The sequence below is a fragment of the Struthio camelus genome, chromosome 5 (assembly GCF_040807025.1).
Source record: "Struthio camelus isolate bStrCam1 chromosome 5, bStrCam1.hap1, whole genome shotgun sequence".
Taxonomy (NCBI): Eukaryota; Metazoa; Chordata; class Aves; order Struthioniformes; family Struthionidae; genus Struthio; species Struthio camelus.
In genome coordinates this window covers 45,459,446-45,470,919 of record NC_090946.1, presented here as the reverse complement: position 1 = coordinate 45,470,919, position 11,474 = coordinate 45,459,446, and the positions used below count along the sequence as shown (strand labels likewise).

The following is an 11,474-nucleotide window of genomic DNA, read 5'->3' as shown; positions in this document are numbered from 1 at the left end:
AAGGATGAAACTGTTGGGAAAATCGATGTATAAGTAGGAACATGACAGCTCTGCTTGAGAGAGAGATTTGGCAATTCTCTTTCCCACACAGTATTTAGGAGTTGGCATTGCCTTGGGGCAGTCGCTCCTGGCGGACGAAAAATCTAACCTTTGCTTACAAGGCGGAGACCTTTTTAGAGGATCGTTAGGAGCTGACTAGCTCAAAATTGTTCCAGGCTGCTGTTAAAAGGCTGGAGGATGTGTTAGGGCGAAAGGAAATGGAGAGACCACCGGGGTGGAGTGAAAACCGTCTTGCCTGCCCCAACATAAATCACTATCCTTTGCCTGAAAGCAACATGCAAATATTAAGGTGCTTCATTATTTTGGAACCTTTGTAACCAAGTAGCCTTTTGTGGGCGTGCACCTGCCTGCAGGTATTAAAAGGTAACTCTAAACATAAAAACGTGAGTCTCTCTACTTTGGAGAAAGCTTGTCACAACTCAGATTTTGTTGTGACCACCACATGATCCACCTTATGTCTTGTTCTCGACCTTTGCTATTGACAAAGTTTTTTTTCTTGAAAGCAGCCTATCTTTCTTCCTCCAGCATTCAATGAAGTTAAAGCCTTTGTTAAGCCATAACTACATAAGCTTCCTGTTTAATGCTGGTAGCGGTGGTTGTCGTAACTGAGAGCAGGCTATGCTCTTGCTGTGAAGAAAGAAATTGTCTCCTCAGTCTCCTGAATTTCTTTGGAAGATTTTACTTGCCTCTGGCATTGTTTTGAGCTGCAAAGAATAGTTGCAAATAAATCTAACAATCATTTTAAATTTTAGAAGTGATCTTTATCAAAGGGCTCTCAGGCAGGGGATACAGGCAGAACTTTGAAAATGGATTCTGTTCTGTTGTCTTTGAGTAAAAGCTTACAGGGCAGTTACTTTTCCTGCAGGACATTTTAGGTTATATTTGTACGGTTTGCAGGCTTTATGCGAAGAGTCTCAGAAAATTTGGTCAGTTGCACATTGTGTGCTGAGATTTTGAAGAAGGCAATATCTGTATTTCTGATACAAAATATTGAATTTATGCTGTATTTGGAAAAAAAATGCAACTTTAAGAGAGCAGCCACTGATAAAATGTTAATTTACCAAACTTAAAGTTAACATTTAAAAACACATGCATAGGGCACAAATAACAGAATAAATTTAATGAGTAAATACTCTGTAAAAGCCAGTGCTGGCCTTTCGCCAAAGTGTACCTAAGTTCTGGTGTGTGTATGCTTTTATGGGCTTGTAAGAGAAGGTTGTGTGGTTGCTGCCAGGATTTAGTGCAAGGATGTGAATCTGAGTCAGGATCCTTGCATTAACTACAACATAAGATGGTTACAAGGTGGTCCTTAAAGAAACAACTGCATATGCTTTTCAGAATAGTAGGTAGACCCCCCCCCCAGTGGAGTAGGGTTCGCAAGAAAGCGGTCTGAAACTGTCACTGAGCCTCAGGTGATAAAACTCTAGGAAATTGTCAGCCAGACCAATCCAGGAAATGTTAATGGCTTAAAGCAATCTAGAGAGAGAGGCAAGCCTTAAGTAGCTTGCAGAGAGGCGATTAAGGACTCAACTGCACCTCCCTAATATCATGAACAGCACCTGGAAGTCTGCCAAGTTCTTTAGCCCAATTTGGGAAGGCCCTAATTGAATAGCAGTCTTGAGCACTGATTGTTGTTGGCCTTTATAAGGTGTTGGCTTAACTTGGGTTATACATCCTCTTGTTCTCCGTATTCTCCAGCTGCCCTGTAAGGAGGTTTGGGTTCTAGCCATATCATTTTGGAAAAAATGAAGGGGAATGATGCTGTGGAGCAGGGACAGGGTAGTGCTCACTGTATGCATTCCCAAAGCATAGCATCTTCAGTGCACCCATTTAAGAGATACCCTTGATGCATCGATGTGATCTACAAGTAATCCAATAGCAAAAGGCTTTTTCTCCTCCAGCTGCTATATATAGACTTATTTAAGATCCTGTAACTTTAACAGTTTCCCTCAAGCAATAAGCAGTCTTCTCAGCTAATATGTTTATGGTTGCTGATTTTTCTGGTAGCTCATAAGCTTTATATGGTTAGGAAAAAGTGCCATCTCTTTATGCGGGCTTAATTACAGGAGAATGTGATTAATTTGTACAAGTCTGTGGGAGAATCAAAACGAATGACAAAATGTTGCTCATGTAGCTAGTGGAGACAAATGTAAGGCAATAGAAATGAGAAGCTAGTACTTTTCCAGATAGGCTTGTGTTTTGGGGCAACTAAAGTTCAACTTTAAAGATTTATGATGAAGCATTATGCAGTTTTAATATACTGTTTGTGTTTAATAAAATTGTTGTCTAAGTAACTGGAGGCGACCACTGCAGTCTGGTGTATTTCCTTGCAGAGATGTGAGGAAGGAGGAAGTGCTTTGGGTGCATTTATGTTACAAGAGTTACCATTGAAAGCTTAAATATTAAGCAACTGTGGTGTTGCAGGCTTCCTGATGATGGTGTAAAGTGTGCCTGAATTCAGAAAGAAAAGAAAAAAAAACTTTTTTTCATCAGCATTTTTATTAGAGATGCATTAGGGATGAGGAGAGCAGCAAGAATAAGAAGAGCTGTCATCTATTGTTCCAATTTACAAATTAAAGCATTCTTCTACCGATACCTGCAAGGCTTATCCCAGGATCCCCCCCCAGGCAGAATTGCAGAACGTTCTACCCTTTTTATTATAGCATTTTTTCCTCTATTATCTAAGATGTCTAGAGGTTAACTAGCCGTTACAGTCGGTGGTGCGGTAAGAAAAATGCCTCACACAGGAAATATGTAGAGCTAATTAAAAGTAGGCTGTATTATGATTACTGGCACCAAACCTATGCAGTATTTAAGTAATCTAAAAGCAGAGGTGAAATAGCTGAAAGGAGGAGAGTGCTCCGTCTGTACTTGCTCTGGATGTATTCCCATTCAGTGTCTCAAGTAGTGGTTGTAGTATATGATCACAGCTTGTGTTGGAATCTGTGGGAATTAATATGCTCCTGCTATCTGAAGAAACACCTTAAGGGAGGTACTCTTTGTTGCACTGGATGCTAGCTGAGTGGCTAGGCTCAGGGCTGAAGAGTGCTGCTAAAAGCCCTGCTACAAGCTCCTAGGTAATTTGAATGACCTTTACTGTAGCACCTCTTACTTGAACTTTGCCTCCAGAGGGTTAGGCTGTAAATAGAGTCCCATTTTAGGGCTAGAGTAGATTTTCCACATTCTGTTTTTCTTTTTGACAGAAAAACTGAAGGACAGCTGACCTTGAGCAAATGGCTCGGCGCAGGGTAGTAAATAGAGCTGGGGAGGGCGAGGTGGCGCTCCTAGACGGCTGTGTTTTGTGGAGGGCAATGTTTTTGGTGTCCTTAATTGCCAGGCGATTTAGACTTTCAGCTGGCTGAGGGTTCTCCTTAGTGCAAACACAGGGTTTGCAATGGGCTTGTTACATCTCCTCCTGACAGCCCTCCTTCCTCTGTATTTGGATACCCGCTTGAGAATGTGGATAGGAAGGATATCAAGAAGCGTGATCTTTTTTCTGTCCAATGTGTGTGCGCTGCACGAACCCTGAGCTTGCAGTGACTAGCTGTGAAGAAAGCCAGGAAGGAGAGAGAGTTTACAAATTAACCAAAAAAAGCAGAAACTGCTGCCTGTTAGGCCTGTGTATAGTGGAATGTGTTAATGGAGGGTCTGAAGAACGTAAGTGTCTTGGTCCCTGCCATTTCCAATTCTGGATGAAGTCCTAATAGGAAGCATCTCTAGCTTGTTAAGACCTTGCCTTCAATGGCAATAACAGTGGTGCAGGTAAAGTAAACTTTGAATGGATATGTAAGAGCAATTATGTTTTTTTGTGTGTGTAGGACATTTCCGTGGGATTTAGATTAAATAAAAACATGGTATAGTCAATCCAGGTTTCTGGGTAACTCTTATATACAATAAATAGATAAGCCTAGGACGACTTTCCCTCTGTGCAAAGCTAGACTAGAGGGAACAAAATGTGTGAAAATTAGTGGATTGCAATCAATGTCTGAATTTTTCTAGTGGAAAAATGCCTTGTATAAAGTAGCCCTGCCACTAACCCTGTTTTAGAGACTTGGAGGGAGGGTTCTGATCTGTTGACTTGTGTTGAAACAGCTGAAGAAAGTACTTGTTCAGAGTGGGCAGCCATCAGCCCTGAGTCTTACTTAGTGTCCAACTGGCTGTTGGGGTGTTTTGTCAGATCTTACAAACATTGGTGCTTCAGTTGTCTCCCTGTGATAGTATATAGTGATCAAACATCCCCTTGCCAAAGAAATTCCAGCAACACCCTCACTTGTAGAATTTTTTGGCTTTTGTATCAAAGCTACTGTATTGGACAGGGTATGTGTGTTCTCGTGCTGTTCTGGATGTTAGCACCATTTTCATAGGTGAGGGACTACTACGGTAGAGAGAAATCCAGTTACATGGCTCAAGTCAGGTAGGGAGATTCTGGCAGGGCTGGAAACTGAGGCCAGATGTATTGAACCCTGCTTTGGTGCCCTCATCATGAAGGCAATATTTTTTTGGTGCTGAAAATTAAGAGGCTGAATAAGTGGTTGTGCCTTTAAAACTCTGTGCTGTCCCCCAGAATAACTGCTCTGAGTAGCTAGTTTCTCTCCCACTTATTTGTTAGATCTCCAAGTGTCCTGGTACCAGAGAGCACAAAGATCATGAAAGCCTCTAAAAGTTGCTGGGCTTTATGTAGCCCGCGCTACATATGTAGGATACGTGTGTGTGTGATACATCATCAATGTGATTTGTATATTTTCTCTGCAGAAAACTTCCAGTAGGGCTTGCTGAGCGATCACTATTGAGCCGTGTAACCTCTTCAAACCATTTCCTCTGTAACTTCCTACTGTTGCTACTGTAATGCTTGGGCTTGGATTGAATAATATTAGTCAAAAGTGGATAAAACATGGGCAAAACAGAATGCTCTAGCAAAGGAAAACTAGAAATGCAGGTGGTATGCATGCCAAGTAGAAAGCTTACCAGCTATGAGCACTGTTTTAAAGATTTGTTGGGGAAGGCTTGTTCTTTCCTCTTTCTGTGTTGTGGTTCACTCTTCAGCCACGGGGAGGCGTGCGCGGATTGCTGCAGCGCTCTCCCAACCTTACAAAGTGAGACTCTGGTTAGAATTGCCTGTGAAGTGGAACAGCTGCCCTAGGGCTGAAGGGAAGGGAATGTGTGCTGGTAGGATTATAATTTAAGAAAGAAAGCAGAAAAGCCCAGACCAACCCAGCTATGTTTGTTCACTGCTGTTGAGCAAGGTGCTGGTTGGAAGCACCATAAACTAGCTATTTTAGTACCAAGCATTTTCTGTTTATAAAGGCCATGTGATAAGTTTATGGTGTTTAGGCTCAGTGGGGAAAATCTGGTGTATTGCAGGAATACTGTGGGATATCTTCTGGAGGGAAATTTATCCCCTGTAATCGACTGCTCTGTGTTTCAAAGCCCCTTCCCCCCCACAAAAAAGTTTGCTTAGCGGAAATATTTGCTTTTTTTCTTTTTTTATTTTGTTTGTTGTTTTAGTATTTACCAGAGTGAATGAGTCATCTCCAGAGGAAGTCTTTTACTAGGATCCAAAAAAGGAGTTATCTCTGTAGAGACTGAGGGAAGTGACCATTGACCTTGGGGCTAATCCCTGAGCAAGCCACCTCCAAAAAGCCAGAATGGGAGTCCTCTCTCTCCGGGAAGCAATTGGCTGGCTGCTTTCTATCAAATCCCTTTACTTCAATAAGCAGTAAATTGACATTGTATTTTCTGACTTCCTGTAGGTCTTCTCCTGAAATGGTGCTCTTTCCACACCACAGAAATAGCTAATAGTGGAATCAATGTGGCTTTTGGACTGGTGAGGATGGATCTGGATTGGTTTGGATGGCAGGGGTTTGTGGAGGGCTTTTTGTGGAACGTGCTGCTGAGACCACGTGGTTCTAACCAAGGGATGGTGTCACAGGGAGTTATAAATTTGCAGAAGTCTCTTTATTTTAATAGCTGTTTGTTGAATAACTCTTTTCTTTGAGCTCTGGACAGCTCTGAGATTCTTCCCTTCCCATCCGACATAAAAATTTAATCATGCAGAAGAAATGCAATCTATCAATGCATCACATTAAAGACATGGGCAGATGGTGGTTGCTTTTGCTCTGTTCAGAGTAGCCTCTGCACAGAACTATATCTGGAAAGATGGAGCATCATTTTGATAGACGTGAAATTTTGTCTTTGCAAGAATGATATATCATAAATGAAACTTGAGCTAGGCTGTTTTTTTACTGCTATTCACATTGTTCCAAGTACCATAATTGCTAATGGTTCTCTGGATGAAAACAGCAATGGAGACTATTGGAAGCTCTAATTGGAAGGGAAATCCATACTGGCGAACCAGACCTGAATCCTTTCCAACTTTGCAGCAGCTCTGATCCAAATCTCAATTTACTGGTCCAAGCCCAAGAGTAAGTTCTTGTCAGTGTGGAGTACTGTTATGAGGCTGCCCAGAACATAAAGGAGTAACTTTTTACTTTCAGAAAATGCAAGCATCTTCATTGGTTACAATTATCCAGTATGCTTATTGTTAAGCTGAAAAAGCATCTCTCCAGCAGAAGGGTGGCCTGTGACAGTGGCATCTTGCTCCTGTGTCGACTTGCACTGGTGTTTGCCTCAAAGCTATTTGAGCAAAGCTGCATTGGCTTCGTGTATAGGAAAAGCAAGGACAACGTATTAGCAAAATAATTCCCACAGCAATATGACAGGGAGGTTTTCAGAGTAGAGCTCCAGTGATTTATCACTAGGACCTGCAGCTCTGCTTCCCGTAGGAGCTATCAAGAGTGAAACATCCACCTAGAAACATGGAATTATTCTAGAACAAAAATGCTTAGGAGAAAGAGGGATAAACTTGATCTGTAGGCCTGGAGGGTGCAGCCATCTGAGGCTGCTGCATGGTGTAACAAATCCAAGTATGTATTAGAAGAAATGATTTTTTTGCCTCTGTTCCCCCCGCACTGCAATGGTTATGCACATTCTCATTTATTCATGGTCGATTTAGGCCCATTTGTGATATTGCAAGCATTGGCCTTCACCAATACATTAAGGGGGGAAAGAGCTCTTGAAACAAAAGAGCAGTCAAGTTTTCCCCTCAACTTTCATTTTAGCAGGCTTGAACAACCTTTTTCAGTCTACTCTCGTACTATAGGTTAGCTCTGCCTACGCTCGTCCTTCAAATCCTTCTCTCTTCAAGGCAGAGTTTTTCTTAGACATGTGCAGCCAGAGCTGTACAGATGGGATGTCCTGTGCACTTTGTGCAGTGGCTTACATCTTCTCTTACCTCTAATGCAGACCGTGACTATGTTTGCCTTTTTATACTTGTGTCAAATAGTTATCCTGCTAAAGGCTAGTATAGATTTTCTTCCGTCCCTCTTATTAAATGATGAGTTCCTAGCTTGAATCCAAATTGATTAATCTCTATATACAGGTCTATGTGCCTGTGGGCTGACATGTTTCCTCAAGATCTTACAGCAAAAAAAAAAAAAAAAACAAAAACCTGCTTGTTTGCCTCTGCTTCCTTAGGGGGATTTCTTTCTCCTGGAATTGGAAGAAAGGGACTTCTGCAGGACCCTGCTCTCCCTGCTCACCTTAAGGCTGACCCTTTTCTCTTGAAAGTGTTTTATAACACCATTCTTTCGATCTTAAAGCTTCTGGCCAGTAGAAGTAAGTTTTGCATCCGACAAAAATAACGCTGAGGCACCTCTAGGCTGGCCCTTATTTGCCACACTCTTCTGTGTGTGAGAGAGAAAAATTATTTAACCTATTGTGTTGTTTTCCTGCTTTTTCCTTCAAACAGCCATGTTTGACATACAGATATGACATACAGTCATATCAATGTATGCATAAAGGAAGTGCTAACATCCCCTAATTAGTATGTCCTAGACACCAACACTTGCAGAATTTACTACACTGCTATTTACTTCCCTAGAATTGTGAGCTCCTGCCCACTCTTTTAGACACTTGACAAAGGTAAGTTGCTTTTTTCCCCTCCCTTGAAAATGCCAACTGTAAAGAATTTACTGTGCCTCCTCATTTCCCTCCTTGTCCTAGAGATCTGCAGAAGGGACCATACCTGCCTTTCCAGTGCTCTAAGCCAGAGACATCTTTTCTCTCTTAGTCTTTATAAGATAAAAATAAGTAAAGAAGTGAAGGATGAAAACCTGCTTTTGCTTGCTGCAGGTCACAGCTATCGTATCTTTGCATCAGTAATGCAGTACAATGACAGGGGTGCTGGATGATCCTTACAGAGTTGTTTTGTGGCTTTTCACTGTGCATTTATAAGTTAACATGATACTTCTGGGCCCAGCATCTTTTTTATCCTTTCTGCAATGTGATTCCAGGGAAATGTTTCCCTCTCCTGAAGCTCTGGTTGAGTGTTACATTCTTTTTCAGTGCGGTGTCTAGGACAGTCACTACAGTATTAATACTTCTCTACTGCAATACAGTGGTGCGTTCAAGAGCTGGGGCCCAGGTGGGATGAAGTTAGTACCTGCTGCTCTCACTTGTTCTCTACCTTATCCCTTAATGTCATTCTGAGATGGTTCCTCGATGCTACTCAGGAGATGCCCTCTCTGGGAGCAAAAGGCCAGTCAAACACAGGGTGAGATAAAGTAGCAAAGCATTGGGTTTGCTGATGCTCTTCTAGGAATCGACAGCGATTTTTATCATGGACCCGTGTATGTAATGTCTCTAATACCAAATGCAGCCTGTGAGCTTGAGGCAGGCAGACTGCGCTTCCTCTGTTAAGATACTTCCGTTGCCTGTGACCATGCAAAGCTAGCTGGGCCTGTGTCCAGTGCTATGATTTATCCTGGGGCACATCCCAGGTTTTTAACCTCTGGCAATAAGAAAGGACTGCTGATCTGCTAGGTCTCGCTCCTGAATAACTGAATGCACTGCATTGGGAAAGGCTGACTTATTTGGCGATTACAGTATCAACATGAATAGAAATAGGATGGTACAGGCCAGAATAGGAGCAGATGCCTCCCAGCATGTTGTGTACCTGCATTTATTATATGATACCCCAAAGCCCCTGATGCTATACCAGGCACAATACAGGCAATTCTTCCATGAATGCAAATATTGAAGGCAGCTACATGGAGGGCAGGATGCAGGAAGGAACAATATAATGATAACATGCTTTCCTGTGGGTGTTACAAAAGACAGGAGTTCTTTTGGAGGGCCATGTGTTTGCCTCTGAAGGGAGGGAGGGTTTCAGTAGAGGGACAGAGACTTAGGGAACAAGAACAGAAAGCTTATCGCATGAGGCCTGAACAGGAGATGAGGCTCACCTGAGCCATGTGGCATTTGTATGCCCCTGTTTTGCGGCTAAGAAGCAGCTGGTACCTAAGAGGCAGTGCAGGTGCTGTGCAGAAATGCACAGAAGCAGGCAGATTTTTTTTTTATCATCTAACTCTGTGATCAGCAATAGCCCTTTAAGGATGAGCAAGACATGTGGTGTGGACACTGCCCAGTGCAAACCCAGCAACCACGTGAACTCTACCCAAGGTGGGCAGTGCCAGACTGGCATAGAAAAATCCTCCTGATGGCAGAGACAATCTGATCGAATTCGCTGGCTCCCATCCACTCTGCTCCCCTTTCCCTTGGGATCAATGAGAAGAACTTGTCTCCAAGCACAAGATTTTGGGGGTATGTGTCACAGTAAGAGATGCTTGTCAGCAAAAAGACCGTCTCACCATGACTTCTCTCTGGGGTGCTGCAATGTCGAGTGAAGTAACCTTCCCAGCTGGCTCTGGTGCAGAGGTATTTTGGCTTACTTTGTTATTGCTGAGAGCTCTCTCTAGTGAGCTCTCTCTGTCTTTCTGTATTCCTGATCTCTGGCTCTCATCAGTCCTCTTTTTCTTGGGCTGGGATGTATTCCGTCTTTAATGGATGAGGAAGTAATACGCAATGAGGAAACTCTCGTCTGTGCATCAGGGAGAGAATTATTGACTGAGTGCTGAGCAGTCAAGTTATTGATTCAAACCATAGCCCAATCTCTCTGTCTGCCGCTCGGTGTGGCTGGTTACGTCCCTTCTGGTTCATTGCATTTAATCGGATTCCCTGAGCCGCCAAGCAGAGGGGGAGAGTTAGGACCAAATCCGGCTATAATGTTCACTTCAAAATCCAACTCCGTATCCCCTTCTCCGTCCATGGAACAGGCAGATTCAGATGCTCTGGACATCAGCACCAAAGTGCAGCTGTACGGAGTGCTCTGGAAGAGACCCTTTGGGAGGCAGTCAGCCAAATGGTCCAGGAGGTAAGTCGCGGTCGATGAGGGACGCTCGGGGAAACTACGAAGCCCAGGGGTGCTGGGCTGGGCTAGCTAAGCGTTCAGACTCTCTTCGAGTGTGACTAGCCAGGCAGAGCCATGGGGTGAAACTTTGGGCATAGCTTCCCTGCTCGTCTGCATCCCTTTTACACACACTGCACCACAGTGTGCTTTCTTCTGTATCTGCCCAGTCCCTGTGCTGTGGGCACTTCAGGATGGGGACAGAGACTCGCTGCCTCCCCTGCACAATCACCCTGCAATTGTTTCAGGGAAGAAGGAGCATCAGCTCTTATAGTTTGAACAAAGTCAAGCAGTTTGGGAGCATTAATGCTTATTAAAGCTCTTTGAATTTTTTGGTTGTGAGATGGTTAAGCTGAACTGACTCTGTGCATGTGGGAGTGTGTGTGTGTGTGTGCGCGCGTGTGTGCACGGTCTGCAGCAGTTTGTGGACCAGCCTCAGTTCTGCCTTGCTGTGTGGCGTTGAGGGCAAACTGTGAACAGCAATGGCAGGCTCTCTTCCCCTGGGGTGAAGGTGGCTCTGAATTCACTCCCATCTGGTGCCAGGAAGTTGTAAACTGCCAATGTGTTGTGTAACCGCAGCCAGGAAGTTTTGGGGGTAAAAGCATTTGTTGCCGTATTATCAAAGGCAGACGTATGTTCTGTGAGACTAAAGTAATGGGTCAGTCTGAGGTTTTAAGTTAGTGTAATTTCTGTATGAGGTTCACTGAATCTCACAGAAAAGTTTTCCAGTGATTGTCAAACGACGGGACGTGGATGCTTGCATGGAAACGTTTTACAGTGCTTTCTCATTGCTCAGTTGGGGTACGTGATGCAACAGATGAAACCTTCCGGCATCCTTGGGAGGCAGAGAGGTGTCACTGCTGACAGATATCATTGACAAATGATTCAGTTACAGGACTAATAGCCAAGAGACTTGTATTTTCACTCTGCCACTGTCAAAGAGATATTTTGTGACCCAGGATTCATTATGCTCACCTATAAAAGTGGTGCTTAACCACCTATGGTGGTAGTTTGGTATCTGCAGATGGAAAAAGTGCACCAAAAAAGCAAAGCAATGTTGTTTCCTTTTTTCCCCACCTTTCCACTGGGGAAAACGCACAAATGAGTAATT

General features: G+C 43.4%; 1 protein-coding gene across 5 annotated transcripts in view; it reads left to right on the top strand.

The window, feature by feature from the left end:
* The first annotated feature begins 3,683 nt into the window (after nucleotides 1-3,683).
* PLEKHD1 (pleckstrin homology and coiled-coil domain containing D1) overlaps nucleotides 3,684-11,474 on the top strand; it is a 36,423-nt gene continuing 28,632 nt past the window's right edge. For 2 of the 5 annotated variants that reach the window (XM_068946168.1, XM_068946166.1), the window contains exons 1-2: nucleotides 9,282-9,834; nucleotides 10,233-10,330. In XM_068946168.1, coding sequence (XP_068802269.1) covers nucleotides 9,769-9,834; nucleotides 10,233-10,330 — 164 coding nt within the window. In that variant the 5' untranslated portion in view covers nucleotides 9,282-9,768. Of the gene's footprint in view, nucleotides 3,823-9,281; nucleotides 9,835-10,032; nucleotides 10,331-11,474 lie in introns of those variants that run through there. The other 3 variants (XM_068946167.1, XM_068946169.1, XM_009689884.2) reach the window with 3 other exon arrangements.